The sequence below is a fragment of the Pantherophis guttatus genome, chromosome 2 (assembly GCF_059756535.1).
Source record: "Pantherophis guttatus breed Tessera chromosome 2, ASM5975653v1, whole genome shotgun sequence".
Classification (NCBI taxonomy): Eukaryota; Metazoa; Chordata; class Lepidosauria; order Squamata; family Colubridae; genus Pantherophis; species Pantherophis guttatus.
This window is the reverse complement of record NC_142064.1, coordinates 40,846,381-40,865,199: the sequence shown is the minus strand read 5'-3', so window position 1 is coordinate 40,865,199 and position 18,819 is coordinate 40,846,381. Positions and strand designations below refer to the sequence as shown.

At 32.9% G+C, this 18,819-nt stretch overlaps 1 protein-coding gene across 21 annotated transcripts in view; it reads left to right on the top strand.

Moving 5' to 3' along the window:
* MEF2C (myocyte enhancer factor 2C) overlaps window positions 1-18,819 on the top strand; it is a 179,107-nt gene that overhangs the window by 93,826 nt on the left and 66,462 nt on the right. For all 21 annotated transcript variants that reach the window (XM_034441260.3, XM_034441258.3, XM_034441259.3 and 18 more), the window contains one exon: window positions 9,932-10,135. In XM_034441260.3, the coding sequence (XP_034297151.1) occupies window positions 9,932-10,135 (204 nt within the window). The remainder of the gene's footprint in view (window positions 1-9,931; window positions 10,136-18,819) is intronic.

Genomic DNA, 18,819 nt, shown 5'->3' with positions numbered 1-18,819 from the left:
AAATAAGCCATAATGCGTCTTTTGGAACAAAAATTAATATAAGACCCGGTCTTATTTTGGGGAAAACATGGTATATACTACACTGCAATGGTGCATACATTAGCTGCTGTCTTTGATTGATTAATTTTCTTCATACAATCAATAAAATATTTTGAACAACATTAAAAAGATGGTCCCAAATTAATCAGGCAGCACATTTTCATTATTTTAAATACAAGAATCTAGAAATCTGGGCAATGCCACTTTTAAAACATTTGAAATAATCTGCCTTCAAAAATGGAGATGCATTCAACTATATATATGAGCAATCTAAAATTAAAGAATTATTTTCTTCTACCAGTGGTTGATTGGTATCATGATTTGAAACAAATTCGAGCTCATTAATAAATTTGGTATATATGCTTTTGGTTTTAATAATAAACATGTACACTTACATCATTAGAAATTAAAATTGTAAAATCTCATAAGTGTAGTATCTTGCATGTTAAATAGAAGACTGTAAAACAAGATGCAGCATATGGCTTTCCAGATGTGGCTGGGCTACAACTTCTAGGGACCCACCCAGCATGCCAATAAGTGAAGGATTCTGAAAGTAATAGTTAAACAACATGAAATTATCAAGCAGTTTACACCAGCACATTTGCTCGTTCACACACATGCAAAAAGCCAGAAGGCTTTGTGTACAGATATAACAATCTGATTTTTTTTCAATCCGTTTACTGTCACAGATTATGCTGCCTGTATTCTTACATATGAAAATTCATGAAAGCAAAATATAATACAAGTTTCCATATTTCATAAAAACATACTTTTTCTCTTCATACTTGAAAAATATGTTATTCAATTGTTGACTGCTTAAATAAGTAAGATGGGAATTGTAATTTGTTTTTTTTTCCTCAACAGAATTTTTAGAGGGGAGAATCTTAATAGTAGTATTCCATTGCACAGTTGAGATGGAAACATTTTAAAATACATGATCTTATAGCTATGATTCTAGTATTTCTTTGTTCATGCTTCTATTTGAACAACAATGATAGGTCAAGATAAATATACGGAAAATTTAAGATATGCTTATTAAGAAAAAAAACCCAAGACTTTTCATTGTTAGAAATTTGCACATCTTTATTTTTGCCTAGTGAAGCCAAATTCCTAAAGCTCTCCTTGACGTACAGAAATTTGTTTGTTGAAAAAGGGGGTGCTAATTGATACCAGTATCCAGGGGCTCCATGGATCAAGAATCTTTGACTGATAAACTGTATTGAAGCATAATTTTAGAATGAATTGTTTATATAGATTACATTGCTCTTCATTCTCAGTACAAACGAGAATGTAAACAGCAATGTCAATGAGTTGTCAAAGACTAGAACAAGCAAGCCAAAGAAACAATTATGTCTGTCTTTTAAGGATTCGTTTGGAAGGCCCTCAGGGAATAAGAGCTGGAGGTGGGAAGCAAAACTAAAGTCATTGTGTGGAGGAAGAAGTTGCACTCTTCCTGTTTTGACAGGAAATGGAGACAAATGTGCTTCCTGACCATTTGCTCGGTAGGGAATGAAATATTCTGTGACCTTTACCTCATGAACATTTTAGCTTTGTTTTAACTAGTAAACATGTTTTCAACCCAAACATGTATTTATATTTGCCAAAGTGTCTTAGCATTTTGTGGCTAAAGTGTAGTCTTATTGTTTATTACAATGTATCAGACAAATTCTTCTGCACTATCGTGTAACATTCAGCAGGATATAGTTTGGTGCAGAAAGAAAGTTTTCTTATATGATTCTCAAAAATATCCACAATGTTTACTTTAGGGATAACAGAATACAGAGAGTGCAGAGAGTGAAACAGAATGAGAGATAACCAAGGATATTTCTGTCATGCAGTAAAGTTCAGTACTGCCATTCTGAGGAAGTCCATCTATCCAACTTGCAAAGAAATAAAATTGTTTTCAGATGTATTCAAGAAAGGGGATGCTAAATATTGATAAGTCGTAAAGTCACTTATAATGCCAATTTATATAGAGTTGTCCTTTTGTTTGCTATTCTTAAAAGCAAATTTGCTTACAAAATAGAGTCCTATATTTGAAGTGTAAGATTTGTGGTGTTAAAAGTATTATAGTAAAACTGCAGTTCGATTAGCTCTCTTCTTCATTACTAGACTTCTATTGTTGTAGCAAAAAAAGGGAAGGGGATATTTCATGGTAGTGCAAGAAGCTGTGCTCTCTTTTATTCTGCTTCCCAATCCTCAACCCAGTTCAATAGCATATTTAGATTTAAGTATGTTCAATCCCACTGAAGTTAATGATACTCAATCATTTTATTCAAATCTATTTTTTGGGCTTGCTTAGGAATGGATGGGAGTACCTCACATTAGAGCCACAACTTGAAAGCATCTGTATTGCAGCTCCTTTTTAGCCAGTTGTGGATCAGCATGCTTTGACAAGGACAATGGTTCCCTTTTCAGTTTCAGTCCTGTCTTGTCCTTGTAAATTAAATTGAAGGATTATAAGGAACATAGCAGGAGGGTGATGAAGTGTCCTTGGCTGCTCTTTTTAAAGGTCCTTTCATTCAATGGGTCCTATCTGGTCATGATACAAAAGAAGATTTGTCAGGGAAAACCCTCCAATGATGCTTCAGCTTATCACTGCTACTGAGCGTAAGCATAAAGTTGGATGCAAGAGAATCTTTGTTCAGACATGATTTGAAACACACAAATAGTAAAGAGAAGAGAGAAAAGGAGATTTAGCTTGGAGACTTTTACTACAAGAAAACTGTTGACAGTTTTGTATGGAAGCTAATTGTACCTAAGTACTTTAGATCAATGGCCCCAACTTTTTGGGCACCAGGGACCAGTTCTGTGGAGAGAGGTTTTTCTGTGGATAGGCCTTGGCTTGTTTGCATGGCCCGGTTTCTGGCATGCCGCGGTCTGGTGCCAGTCCATGGACTTGGGGTTGGGGTTCTCTGCTTTAGATATTTTTCTAGAAAAGATATGCAGAAACCCTAACAATTCTGGGCTAGAAAAATGAAAGAATAGAAGAGCTATAAAGAGTTTTGGGAGGATATTTTATTTTTGATAGACATAATGTTGGATCCAGATGGTTATGACTAAAAATCTGATTAACTTCAGTGGGAGCAACAAACTCAGTTTTATTGATGATTTTCAAAAACATTACAATTTTTAAAATGTCAGCTATAATTAGTATTAAACATGTCTATTATTTCTACATGGCGTGTTTGTATTTTTTTTTATTTCCATTTCTATGTGCAGTGGAATAATGGACTATAGCAATATGGGGCTCCCTAGATGTGTTAACATTAAATAATTATTGAGAATAATTTTGGTTAGGATTTCTAGAAAATACCAGGATAAAGAAAATTAAATAATAGCTCCAGTTTGTATGGTGAAATAAAAGGGTCACAGCAAGTCTGTTATTTCTTTGTATCTGTGGTAGATACCAACACTGTTATTATAGGTAGGTCATAATTATTTTGCCAGCTTACTAAATTTTTAAAAGAGAGACAGAAATATCCTGAGAAGGGGGAAGAGGAGGGACAACAGCCATAAAAGCAACATAGTTCTGTATCATAATTTATCACCACAAAAGTGAATGACGTAGTAAGTGGATTTGTGGCTTTTACCTTCCACCCGTAATTTTTGCTCCTACACTGAGCCATTTACAGCTAGGAGTGGCACAGAATTTCGGCTATAATTTTAGTTAAACATAAACAATGGCAAAATGCTATTCCTTTTTTGGTACCACAAATTGATGGGATGGCTTCTAGGTGGAAGAAGTCAATTTTGTCATGTTCTACAAAGTTCTGTTATATGTCAGAGTATCAGATCAGAAAACAGTAGAGTGTTCTTCATTACAAATAAACATTTTAGTTTGTCCATTTTCAATAGTTACACAAGAAGGATCATTTTGTATCTCTGTATTTATATTTTAGGAAGACTCGCTCCTTGTGAAAATATTTTATTTTTACTCAAGTTATTCTCATGACATTTGAACCTACATTAGCATATAGTGATTTTCACCAATGTGGCCTCAGGATAAGCTTAAAACATGGAAGTTGCACATATCATACATAGAGATTAAATTGGCTGTCGCCTATCATCTCAATAGCTCCAAAGGTAAAGTTACAGTGCCTCTTCACAGATGGTGAACAGCGGATTATGGCTGTTGGGGGTGATGTCATCTGATTCTTGTCCATTTTCCCACCAATTAATTTATTCCTCGGAGGTGAAAGAGAAGGTATGTGAACAATAAGTGAAGATACACATTATATTCAAGGATTATGAACACTATTATGTTTTAATAGTGGAAACCCTATTAGAGTGTGGGTTTTAGTACACATCAATCTTGTTAATCATCATCAAAGCATGAATAAGCTCAATGAGGTTCCATCTCCTCATTCTTTTAAGACAATAAAAATATAATTTAAAACTACTTTATATAGAAAAAAATAGTTGCAGTTAGATGTCTCAAAAGCAAATTAAGCATTATCTCTCAAAATGGGTAGAGAAATATTAAAGCATAATAAAGCATAGTAAAGCAGATTTGGAGAACCATTAATCTGAATTTCAGGCTTATAGCGAATAGGTACAAGTAAAAATATCAAAACAGTGTTATTACAACAAATAAAATATTAGAAAACATTAAAAAGTTTTAATAAAATATTCTTTCTGTTTAGCAGCAGCCGATGAAAATCTTGCTAATTTCCATAGCAATGTCTCCTTGTCTAAATTCATTAAATATTCAATTTTATATGAATCAGGCCAAAATGATTTTCTTACCAAGAGGGGCTCCAGAATATTTCCATGTGCTGAAATGGGAGTAGGTCAGTACAATAAATAATGGTAAAATCTTCTTTTCTTGGAGCAAAGGCAGAAACATATTTTATATGGAATATTGAGAAATTGACTTTCTCAAGTTACTGGTGTCATTTGCTAGAATCTGAAGTGCCTCTCAGAGGGAGGGCACTGCAACATACTTCAGATAACATTTACATTCACTTTTAATGCATTCCAAGGAATAATTTTATTTTGTGATAAGTGAAACAATTTAAATTTAAGAATTTCAGCACCCTGTTTTTGAATAAGAGATTATTATATGGATTATTTGAATTTAAAAAGAATTTTGGAGAAAAATGAAAGTTACACATGTGATGGAATAAAAATTTAAAGCAACTAGTATAAGAATGAGTGGAAAATTAACTGGTTCCAGAAGGCACTGCTTTACAAGTCAAAAATCAAGTAACAAGAGGAGTTTTGCAAATATTCCAGCTTTAATTAGGTATGTATCAGTTTCTGCATAGAGAGAGGAAACAGGAGCACCTTTAAGGAAACCTAAGATAGTTTCGAGGAGTTTGTTTTGAAAAAAATCCATTGCATTAAATTGATAGTGAATAAGGTTGCATGAATTAGTCTTCTGTGAGGAATTAGCTAAAAAGTTAACTAAAAAGTTAGTTGGTGCTTATTTATCTCATGATTTTATATAACGTCCATTTTGATAGGACACTGTTAAAAAAGAAAAGAAGGACAATGAAACCAGGAGTAGTCAGCATAAAAAGCTGTTTGCTAGGTAGCTGTATTAAACATCCAGAATTTGGAAATTTTCAGGCAAGCATTAGATGTACTTCTGGATTCTGCATGCGCGCCGGCCGGCAAGTCTTCAAGTTACTACCACCATGCATGCTCATGCTAGAAAATGGAACACCAGCTCTTCCGGTTTCCAGCACTGATGCAAGCACAAAGGCCAGGTGATTGTCACATATGCATGTGCACCAGAAACCTGGAAGAGGAATGGGCAACGCCGCACATGCCAGTCAACATGACTCCGCGTGCCCCTTCAGGCACGCATGCCATAGGTTTGCCATCATGGACATAGAACATAATATTTCTGCCTTGGATAAATAGAAACTCGGTGCAACTACTCATTTGGTGATTGCCTAGCACTTGTGTTGCTCTTGAAGTGTGGGCTGGTTTACTCATTGCCTTATTCCTATTGCAGTGAAATGTCATTACTACCATAGAACACCCTAAGGGAGAATTTTGCTTTTAATGCCAGATGTTGTTTGATGGGAAGTCTTCAGAAAATTACCTGAATCCATGAATTAAAATAAGTTAATTTATACAGATAAAAATATAAAACAATGTGTTGATTGGCACTAAACCTTCATCGTGTCATAATTCAACCTATAACCCTTGAAATAGGATATAATAAATATAAGAACAATAGTATTTTGTGACCTGTCTCTACTAGTTGGTGGCAACTAGGATATAAAGCAATCAGCCACCATAGTAAATTATAAATTCAATTAGATATATGGTTTACCAATTGGCAGGACACATGTTGATAGTAGGATTTTCATAGCTGGATTGAGATTATCTGAAATTATTATTAATAATATTTGAAAAGGCTAATTGCAGAAAATGGGTTTTTACACATTTGTTTCTGCAATGAATATTTTTTTTCTTTTTGGTGAACAGATTAGATGCTTATCCAAAACATACATAGCCAAACAGCAAATAGTTCATAGTCCATTATTTTCAGTGATTCCAAAATTTGGAACTGTGTTGCTTATGTGTAACCATCTTGATCCATTATGATTATTGCTAAGCATATTTACACATATTTATATAGTTATCATAGTTATCAGACCGAATGAATGTGTGTATATGTGTATATACACACACACACACATGCTTGAATGTATGCATCTGAATATTGCATGCAAAATTTCCAGGCTGCAATATTATTTCCCAGGATCTTCTAAAAATATCCTTGTCTTCTAAAATACTCTTCTAAATCATTTTCATTCCAGAAACATTATTCTGTAATAGGGTTAAGTGGTTTAGTGCCATTGAAGTCTTTTGAGTGCAACTCTCATCCATTCTAGTTTAGCACAGCTAATGCCAAAAGACCGTAGCAGTTGTTGGTTACTATTCATGGAACAAATCCTGATGCTGAGGATTCAGTCCCAGGACATCTAATATCAAGGGCAATGAGAAAGGTTATTATTTCAGCATTTCATCTAAGCACCAATACGCCAATATGGAATTAGATAAACGTCTTTATTGTTAAGACTTATTTGTGGGACTAAATATTTCAGACAAATATGGTAGAAAATGGTATTGCTAGAGCTAGGAAGATATTTCAGGGTTTTCAGGCCTCCAGATAAATTCAATTATTTAAAACTTTATTAATGAGAACAAAACCACATATCTTGAGATTCAAGGTGACTTGAACCGAGACAAGAGACTGATTTTAATTAATTAGTTGAATGATTAATTTAGCAGACTAGAGAGACCAATGTATGATTTAAAAGTACATAATATTGTTTTTTGTTTTTATAAATTACATACATTAAAAACTTAATATACTTTGTTTTAGCACATGAATAATGAAAAAGAAAAAAATTAAATACCTTTCACAATCCTCTTAATAATTTCTTAAGTCTTGAACTTTCACTAACACGAAAAGAATAGATTCATTCCTATGACAGCTTATTGTAAAAGTATAAGAGATTAATGATTTATGATGATACTATGCTAAGTGCAAAGAAGTCTGAAATTTTTAACTGTGAGTGGCATATTTTAAATGAATAGTAAAAATTATTTCACTTTAGAAACAGTGATGCATAAAACCAGTTTTATATCTTGGTGAACAATGGTAATATCGTCATATAATGCACCTGGGAAAAATGCTAATGAATCATATTCCGAGCAATTATGATTACATTTTAATCTTTTTTTTAAAGAAATAAACGCTTTAGTTATTCTGTCATTGTTTTAAATTACAGCCTAATGAAAAGAAATCATTTGCAAAAGTCTGCAACAAATCTCATGAAAATTAGTATGTGCTGTGTAGCACATTCATGTGGTCAGCTTCAGTATTCAGAAACACCTAACTGTAAACACAGTGGTCTTACAGATATTTCTGTTCCAAAATGTACTTTTGATGGTGAGAATGTTTAATATGCTAAATTTTGAGGTTTTTCTTCAACAGAAACTATTCTATATACAGGCTGTCTTCTTCCAGTACTGTGGTTTGCATGTTTCATTGAAAATAGTTTCAAATGCAGTAACAGTGTATGGGATTTATATATCCAGCCCAATCCATATTTTAGGCTCTAGACCTTCCCCCCCCCCTTTTTTTTTTTTAAAAGAGCAAATTACACACAAACTCATATCCCTTGGAAAATATATTTTCATGTTTTACAAAGCAAAGTCCAGCTTGAAATAACATTAGTTTCAAAATGGCTATAAACATGCTTATTGGTATTACATGGATATATTTTATCAATTTCTTTGACAAATTCAATTTGGTTTCATGAGCTCAAGTGTTTTTGGAGTGTCAAATCAAGATCAACAAATATGGAATAGTGCTAACCCTAGTGGATAGGACATCATAGTTTTCTTCTCAAATTTTTGAGCAAATTCAGTGTTTGTCTATTCAATGCTCTGTGTACTTGCATAGCAATCTCTATCAATTCTCTTCATGTAATAGGATGTTATCCTATTAACATCCTAATAGGCTGTTAATGTTGGACTGGATATAGGTAGAGCCATCCAGATCTAGCTGCTTCCAGGCATCCAGATAGCACCTTAACCTGGTTCAGGAAATCTCGTCACAGAACTAATTAAGTATTACATTATTGGTTAGAACCTAAACTCTTTTCAAGGAATCCTACTGAAATCGTTTGAATTTCACAGAGTTATGCCTGATTTACTCCACTAGCATTACTCAGATATGTACTCAGTTCTTTATATATCTGTTGGCTTGTAGATCAATACTAATGTGATGCATTTCAGTAAATGTGATAGTTAAATTGAATATTATGATTGCAAATTATGTTAAATACTACTGTTCTGGTTTAATAAAGAATAGAGAAAGTTTTGTGTATATACTATTGTGAATACAATGTAATACAGTGTAATAATTTGAAAATTATTTTAGACTTCTGCATCTATATAGTAAAAAATCAATAGAAATAATGTATCAGATGCAAATGTAGTTTGTTTATATTGTAGAATATCAATTTGCAAAGAACAGGGAAATAGATACATTTTTGATGTGGGCTGGCTGGTAACATGAAATGGATTTAATGTCATGTTTTTCATGGTATGGTTAAATGATATTTTATAGCAGTTTGCAGTTGCATTAGCATGCATTAGGCTTATAAGAAGATTAAACACACCTTTATGAATAATACATATTGGAGTGTTTTATCCTTTATAGAAACCCATGCAGATATTCTTATTGATAGCATTAAAGAACTGATAGAAACTAGAACTAATTAAGTAGCCTCAGAGCGTGTAACTAGCTCCTTAGCCATAGCATTATAGGTTTGATTTGATTAAATCAGAAACCTGTTAGATTTGTGTCTTATAATCAGTGCCTGATGAAGAAAATGTTAATTAATATTTTTTATTTAGAAAGCAGTCCTTTTTAAACAGTCTATTATTTGACACAAGGAAGGACCAGTTTTGTTACAGGTCTCCTAATAGGCAGTTGGTTAGAAGTGACTAACATATACATGAAGTCCTCCAAAGAGAACAATGAATTATAAATTTAAATGTTGGTAGGTTTGCAAGCTAGAAACTAGATTATAGTAAATGAAAATAAAAAGTATAGGAAACTGACAATGTATGAAATAGCTGATGTAAGGAAAACATTAAAGGTGACATTATATATTACATACATAATGAATTGAATTGCATTATTATATAGAATGTTCTGGTTTAAATCTGTAAAGATGAGGCCGAGATTAATGAATGTCATTCAAGCCTTCCTTCAATTAGTTGTTTATTATATATGGTATATTTGCACTCTGCATTGATATTATACACCCCACTTTTGAACTTGTTAAAATCCAGGAATTAAAGCAATTGAAAAAGGATCAAACCTGATTTCTGCCTTTATTGTTTGTTTTAGGTGACTTTTACGAAGAGGAAATTTGGGTTAATGAAGAAGGCTTATGAGTTGAGTGTTCTATGCGACTGTGAAATTGCTCTCATAATCTTCAACAGCACCAATAAACTTTTCCAGTATGCCAGCACTGATATGGACAAGGTGTTGCTGAAGTATACAGAATACAATGAGCCGCATGAGAGTCGAACGAATTCAGATATTGTTGAGGTAAGTATTATACTGAATAAGGAGGGTTTCTTTCCCTGTAATGTACTATACTAATTTGAAACTGATTTCATTTTCTATGTGACAATTATCCGAGCTAGTTCAGTTCATAACATTCTCCTACTTTAGTGCATTCTTTTTGCTAGTTCAGTTGGTTTCAGATTTATATTTGTAAAAGAATAAACCTCTCTTAAAATTCAGATACTTCCATCTTATCAAATACAATCTTACAAATTTTTAAAACCATGGATTCATATTTAAAAATATACCCTCCAATATATTTTGTAATGCTCCTGCAAGTGAAATATAATTTATGAGTCTAACCATGCAAATAAAGGAAGCTTTTGGTAAATTTACCTCATACATGTTCCTTAATACATATTGATTGGTATATTATTTTGTTGTTTTCAAGAGAATAATAGCATTGATTTTCAAATGTGTTCTAATTTTTTGCTTGCTGTTATCAATTTACTTTGGAATCCTATGACTATCTTAAACAAAGATGTAAATAGAGCTGCTCCATCTCAGGAACCCTTAAGGTTTTTAAAGAAATGCATACTTTATTGTAACAATCTTAAAGAATTTGCTGCTGATTTCAGTGGAGCCAGAGTTTAAGTGCATGTCTGGTGGCTACTTGTATTTCTGAATCTGCACTTCAATGCAAATACAAAACTGCACAATATAATCTTGCAAAAAATAAGTGAAGTCCTTCCAAACTTCCAAAAATCCCAATGCAAATACAAATATTCTAGTCTTCTACTAAATTTAGAAACAATGTTTTAAGCAATAAAAGTAACTGCTAAAATTTTTGATGATTACTAAAGTTGAATAAATTTATACTTTCAGTCAACTTCTGGAAGAAAAAAATGTAAATAAATTACTGTTATAAGCCTTCCTGTGGATTCTTAGGAACTATTCTTAACATTTACAGCAGATCATTAAAATACTCTTTCTTTTCTTCAGTTCTTGACTAACAACAAATAAGAGAAGATTCTATTCATGAAATTCCTTAATAACAGCATATTAATAAAACAATATGATCTTTCATGATGAGATAGACCACTCTGACCTAACAGAAACCCTATCTTGCCCAACTTGCATTCCCATGTGGCTTGATATTCTCTATTATGAATTATTTGGCTTCAGGAATTTGCCATCTCCATGCTTTGTTTCCACTTTATGACCAATTGAAGAAATCTCTCTCAGAAGAGGTATTTATGGCAATAGAAAGAAATATTACTATCGTGTGAATTACTTAGTTGATTAGAAATGTTGAAATTAGTTATGCTGAATGATTTCAAAATAGAAGTACAGGTACAGGAACAAGACCTGCCACCAGGCATGCAGGATAATTGTAGAATGATTAATATGTTCTACTATTCATTGTAACAGGATATTTCATAGAACACTTTTTGCAAATGCCTTATTTTAATAAACAACATCCACCATCCCAAAAATTAAAAAAAACACACACTTTAAGATTATCAGATGGAAATTTTGCTCCTAAAAATCCCTACATTCTTTGATCTAGATTAGTTTCCCTAGATTTCTTTGAATACTAATAATCTTGTCTTGTCTATTCCCCAAATCATTGATACAGGGACTCATTTTTCATTTTCTCTTCTTGATTCTTTATAGCATCAGATACCTGTCATTAGCAGCAGGCTATGTGAATGTTAATTCTGTAGGAAAGCTCTATTTGCAGCCATGGGATGTTCCCCCACAATTATTGAATAATGTAGCCTTGGAGATAACTCCGACTACTTTTCTCTTATGTTCTTTATAGTACAGTGCTATTTTGCTTTTGTCTGAAGCTGATGGATTTTTTTGGCTTCAAGGGGAAAGAAATGGTTAAATTTGAAAAGTAACGATATTGGTAAACAGCCATGGACAAACAGAAGTACTTCCTGAGAAAAGATGTATATCATCTGTGCTTGGTGACAAATGCATAATACACAATTCTGTGTGTCTGTAGCTGTGGCTGTTTATTAATTTATGTCAGCAAAAGTTTTGGACTCTTTATAACCAAAAAAGCAGTAGTTATAGGAACCCATTGACAATCATTTTAGAATATTTAAACAGTTAAACAGTAATCACACAAAAGAGATACAAAAGGCTTGCTGCATTGTTCTTTACCATATGGCTTGGTAGCTGCTAAAATAGCTTACTAACTTGAAAGGATGTGATTTTCTATATTCAGAACGAAGTATAGAGTGCAGAGGTCATTCCGGATTCAGCAGTGTTTCAGGGTCAGAGGAAATAGTTCTGCAGTATGTGGGGGGTGTTTAGGAAAAAAAAGAATCTTTACATTAGCCAAAAAAATCTTCAGTATAATTATATTGTTTTACTTGATAATTAGCATCACTGTTGCCAGTACAATGAAGCAAGAAAACAAAAGCTGAAGAGGCAGGCAGCTTTGTACACAGAAAGTATCTCAGTACATGTCTTGGTGTAGAACAAAGAATTGTCATCTTTTCAATATTTAAATACATCAGTAAAAGATGTATTTAAAGACAAAACTCTGCACTGCCAATCCTATGCAAACCTGGGTTGCAATTCTGTGGATAATATATTAAGAGCTATACCATTTAATCCTCCAAGACCAAAAATAAAACCCAGATATTTTTAGGGTAGTCAGGTGCTAAATTTCCCTATCTGCTTCTCTACCCAGCTTTAAGGTTGACATTGTCCAAATAAGAATGGAGTAATAGGAAAAAGGGTAATAGGAAAAAGGAACATGGTGGCTCAGTGGCTCAGACACTGAGCTTATCGATCGAAAGGTTGGCAGTTCAGCGGTTCGGATCCCTAGTGCCGGGTAATGGGGTGAGCTCCCATTACTTGTCCCAGCTTCTGCCAACCTAGCAGTTCAAAAGCATTTTAAAAATGCAAGTAGAAAAATAGGGACCACCTTTGGTAGGAAGGTAACAGCGTTCCATGTGCCTTTGGCGTTTAGTCATGCTAGCCACATGACCACGGAAATGTCTTTAGACAGCACTGGCTTTTTGGCTTTGAAACGGAGATGAGCACTGCCCCCCTAGAGTCGGGAACGAATGAAATTGCACTTTAGAATTGTTCCGTCAATTATACTTAAGAATGAGTCTTTTAAGGCAACTTGTATTGTCAAATAAAGGGACTATTCTTCACATCAAGAATGTAGTATTTTTCTAGTACAGGGTGGATCTTTTATTTTTAGTTCTTTTTCAAGACAGCAGAAAATGAATCACTTCCATCTTCTGATTATTTAGCTGACCTTCTGCATTCTTACAGATAAATATTTTATATTCATACGTTTAATTTCTATGGGATTCAAGTGGCCAAACATACATGCTAATGATATGAATGTCATGTCTTTCTAAAATTTTCATTTGATAATTTAGTATTTCTTAGAATGGCCTTGTGAATGTCTTTGTGCAAATCCACAGCAAACCACATTTATGAGAACTTCATGTAGGAATACAGCAAAGCAACGATAAATGTATTTTTAATTGTTTGCTTCCAACAGCAATTGTTCTTAACAAATAAGTCTGTTATTATCTGTAGTTTTTATTAAAACAGTTTTGTTGTTGTTGTTATTATAATGGTACAGAAGAATGACCCAGCTTTTGAATTGTCCTGAACACTTAATTGGTACTCCACAAAAGGCAAAGAATAAGAAAGATGCAGATGTTTCAGGTATAGGGTCTACAGTTCAAAGATTTATTTATTTACTTAGCATATAAAAGAACTCTAAACAACTTATGCCTGTCGCTAAAAAAAAATTATCCTACCTTTAAAAATAAAAATACTATTAGCCCCTAATCCATTTTCTGACCAACAAGTCAAAGAATGGAATTCTACATAATAATCTTTTTTGTTTCTTTTCAAAATACAATTTTTAATCCATGTACAAAAGAAAAGACTCAGTAAAATAAATAAGGAACTTCACTCAAATGTGCCTTTCCAAAATGCAACTGGACTTTTTTGGGTTTTTTCTTTGATTTCACTTCTCATCCAAAAAGCTCTGGGACAACAATGATCTAAATGATTGAAAATCTCCATAGACATAAAGAACTTAACTTTTTGCCTGAATTTACAAAACTTTATTTTTATTGGCACATTTTGTTTCTAATGTGCAATTTAGCAGCCGAACAACCCTAAGGAAAGTACACTGAATTTGACTAAGACACATTAGACCAATCAATCTTAGAAGGTAAACTGTTAGTATAGCAATTAGATTCAGTTGTTTGCATTCACCTGTTCATTGTTTTCTAATAGAAAATTAAATGGGTTTTTGTGTGTGTGTGTGTGTGTGTGGGGAGATATCACAGTCTTTCTGTTCTCTTGCTTTTTTTTTAACCTTATGTTTTCTTACCTCAAGATACCTTGCTTATGTTGCTGAATTATTTCAGTCCTGCATAGCAGATTTAGGTCAGGGCGTGATAAAACAAAAACTATTATTGCAACTGAACCTTTTGTCCTTTTAAACAATTTAAGAACAACAGTTCTTACCAAAATTGCTAACATAGAATCATAACCCTTCCATGAATCAAAATGTAAACTTAGAATCTGCATATTTTATCAAAACATTGTTAAACAAAAATGTAAAATAATTGGCCACTTTTTGAAATGTTACATATGAATTGAATTTGTTGTGGGGTCCATTGAACACTTAGCATCTGGGGAGAAGATATCAGAGAATTTTAATCCAAGATAATGTTATAAGGTTTTATTCTGCTATCATTTGTGCTCTCATGTTCTTATTGTCTATGGTTTTAATACACATTAAAGTGTTGATCAGTTCCAACATCTGAACATCTAGTTGGTGTTTTTGTTTAATTTAATTTTAATTTAATTTTTTGCCCAATTCCTCCTTCATTCTTACATAGAATATCACAAATCTTTAAAGTCCTACAGACAGTCTGTCTAATTTTGCTTTTCCACTAACTCTGTTTCTTTCGATTTATGCTTCTCCCTGTCATCCAGACAATCACTTGTCTTCTCTGTTAAATCTGGTACATCAATCTTTTACTTCTCTGCTTTTCTTAGATGTTTCATCCTTTTTTGTTCTCACTGGCCTGTTACTTTTTACCATTGATTGCTGCTATATAGTTAGGTTAACCTACTTTACTCAGATTTTCTCTTCTTTCTAAATTTTGAACCTTAGTATCTTTCCCCTTAATCTCATTCTTCAAAGATCTGACTGCTTGATTTTATCATACTGTTTTTTGCTAAATATAGGTCTGATCCTCTGGAGAACTTTCCTTTTCTTTTCCTGTGTTCTCCAAATTGCTCAGTTAAATATTTAAATCTACATTACTTAAACCCTAACTTTGCACATTCAGATTTGGATCTTCTGTACAACAATTTTTGTTTATAGTCTCAAAAAGGAGAGTTTGGCTCAAATCAAGAGTTAAAAATAGGTTTTTATCTTTGTTCTGTCTTAGATCTTTCCTTAGGAGAGGCTAAATCAGGTTAAATTCAGATTCTTTGTAACTCTAATAAAATAACACAATAACAGTATAAGGTTCTCCATGATTGTAGGCTGATTTCCACTGAAAATAGTGCCAGGTCTCTAAATGATCTTAATGTAATTGCATTGCAGAACATAAAGAAAAAATGAAAATGGTACTTTAAACATTTTTCTTTTGTAATAACACTGCTGAATTGAGAATTGATATAATCAAATGGCTAGGAGTATGAAGCATTAGGAAAATGTTCCTAGTCAAATAAATTTAATCATAAAATTATTAGGTGGCCTTCACTAACCCACCATATAAATATTAAATACCTCCCAACAATTAAATACCTCCCAATAATGTGGCATGACAATACAATTTTTTATCTATTTTTTAGAGTTGCTGTATGGATTAGTGGAATAATATTAGGTCAAACCAATATTCTTGGTGTAATAAACTATGTCACTATATGCTCTGTTCATTGTTCCTTGTTCCTTCCTATATACCAGATTTTATTACTTCAATCTTACATCTAAACTAGAAAAGCACAGGCTATAAGAAGGATACAAAATTAAAATCAGAGGATATTTGAGGATACAGTATTTGTTTTCAGACTCCAGTTAAGTAGAGGTACTAACAAAATTACTGTAATCATGTTTCTTCAATAAGAACAAATTTCAGTGAAAGAAAGTTAGTTTGTCCAGCACTACCATTTTTTTCCATTCATATACTTAAGGAAAGTTTGTTAGCATACTAAATAGGATTGTGCAATATTTTGAACCCAGAATAAGCATTGCATATGTCCAAAACATCATAAAATTCCCATTCCTTTTCCTACTTTCACACACTACTTTAACAGGTTGCAGACAGATGTTATGTTCATACATCATTCAGAGAACAAATCTGAAGTGCTGCACACAGCCTTAAGACTATGGAAAAGCTCCGTTATTGACATCAGTTGTAGTCCTGTGCAGAATAGTTACACTTTATTCTTGACAAACACAGAGGAATTGTGTCTAAATAAATTTTTGTGGCAGGGTCTCTGAGGCAGGAATTTGAAAGCAACTAATATAAATTAAAATGTATAAGTAGTGTGAGAGTAACTCCATAATCTTTCTAACTCATGCTTACTTTTTCATAAATGATAAAACATTTCTAAACATATTTACTTGACAGTAAATCTTACTAATTTCTGCAAAATTTGCTGCCAGCTGAGTGATCATGATCATGCAGAGTCAATAGCACATCAGACCATTTGCTGCAGATCATAGGAGAAGCAGCAACAGCAGATGGAGAAATCAGTATTGGCAGATGCCTCACTGCTTCTTTCTGTCTTGCTCATTATATTATTAAAAACTCTTCACATACATTATATAATTATTTTTGGGGAGACATATATTATGAGACAATGTATAAATTTTATAGTATGACTTAGGTCTGTTCCAAACCAATGTTTGGAATCCTGTGTATATGACAAAATAGTATTAATCCTGGCGGTTGGGGTTTTTTTTCTTTATCCAGGTGTTATAAATCTCTAACAGTGTTTTGTTGTTCTAATGACAAGTTGTTGAGAAAATCTATATGGGATCATACAGTCTTAAAGCTAAGTAATCATGGCAACTTGAGTGTGCTGAAAGCCTGAAGACAATTAGGCACAAATATTATTTGGATTGTATAGAGAGTGTATGTTCATGCACATCACTGAAGCATAAGTGATACCTTAAGTTTGAAAGAAATGTCAAAATGTACGATTTTGCTGATTTTCTTATTGAACATTATTGCATCAAATCTCTCGTGTAGTAGATTCTATACCATACCTAAGATTAGTTACCTGGTGAGAAATTCTGAATGCATTGAAAGGTGGGGGGAGAAATCTGTCAATTATTTTTAAAGGTCACAGCACTAATGATCAACTGGGAGGTTAATTAGATTCTGAAAGCTTTTTATATCAATTAAGACTCTTATCTATATAAATAAGCACCTCTCACTATTTCAAGCTATGAACCTTTATTCATTTACTTTGAGTAGTCTTAGACATGATAAAAATACAGGGTTGGAGGGAAATTAAGGGCAAGGTCTTCATATATCCTGTTTCCATCTAAATAATAGAGATATGGTCTATTCAGAGCTTGAATGTCTCCGTCAATATGACAGTCCATTTCACACGTAATGAAGTAAGCAACCGCCTATGCTATAATGTCAGAAACTGATTTAGAAGAGATATTGTCAGGAAGGGTCATTTTCAATTCTCAATGAATGAAACAAATCTTAAAGGCCAACGAACTGAGCAACCCAATTCCCATAATAACTCAAATGGGAATTCTACAGTCAGGATATTACAACTGGTACAAATGATCTTGTAAGACATTATCTGTGGAAAGGAAACATCCCCCCAAAATTTGTCAAAGGCAGGATTCTTTCTTAGCTATAACAGTATACTACTCTTGAGTTGTGTGGTGAAAAAAAGCCAGTAGAACTTACTAACTTGGAGTAGCGAATAGAAAACCATAAATTATAATTTTAAAAAAGCAAGTCATTGGATCCATTCTGGCAATCAAGTACCGGTATATCTTTTGGATTGAGCAATTTTAACGTTCTTCTAAGGTTAATAGGTGAGCTGAAGAGATAGGGCAGCTTACTTTTCTTTAAAAAGGATCAGAAGCATTATCAAATATTTTTTTTGCTTGCTTTACCAAATTCAGCAGATTTATAAGTCTTTGCAAATGGCTGTGAATTTGATTCTCAAGACAGTAATTGCCAGCAGGAAATGACAATTATCACAAGAGTAGTAAGCAGTAACAGATTCAAGCATTAGAGAAAATGACAGTGGGAGTCTAGAGCTATAAGGTTCAGTGATCTTATAACGCAAATGCAGGAAATGAAAAAGCAATCCAACGTCTGAAAACATCTTTTTAAAAAATAATTCAAGCAGTTTCAGAGAGAAAGAAGAATTTAATTTCATATTCTAAGGATTTTTTCCCCTTTTCCCCAAAATTAGAATTCTAGTAGCTCAAAATTGATATCTCATGTAAATATGGCTTGGATTATTTTAGGCAGTAGAACAACAGTTTTGTTAAAAAATAAAATAGACCAGCCGTCCCCTTTATCCATTTTTGCATTAGGCATTTTTAATTCCTACATATAAAGCATGTTTTATGTATACCTAATGTGTATTCTTAATGAATGGCTATACTTAAAGAATAGTCTATCCTATCATTTCCATAATGGTAAATTTCATGATGAAATTCTTTG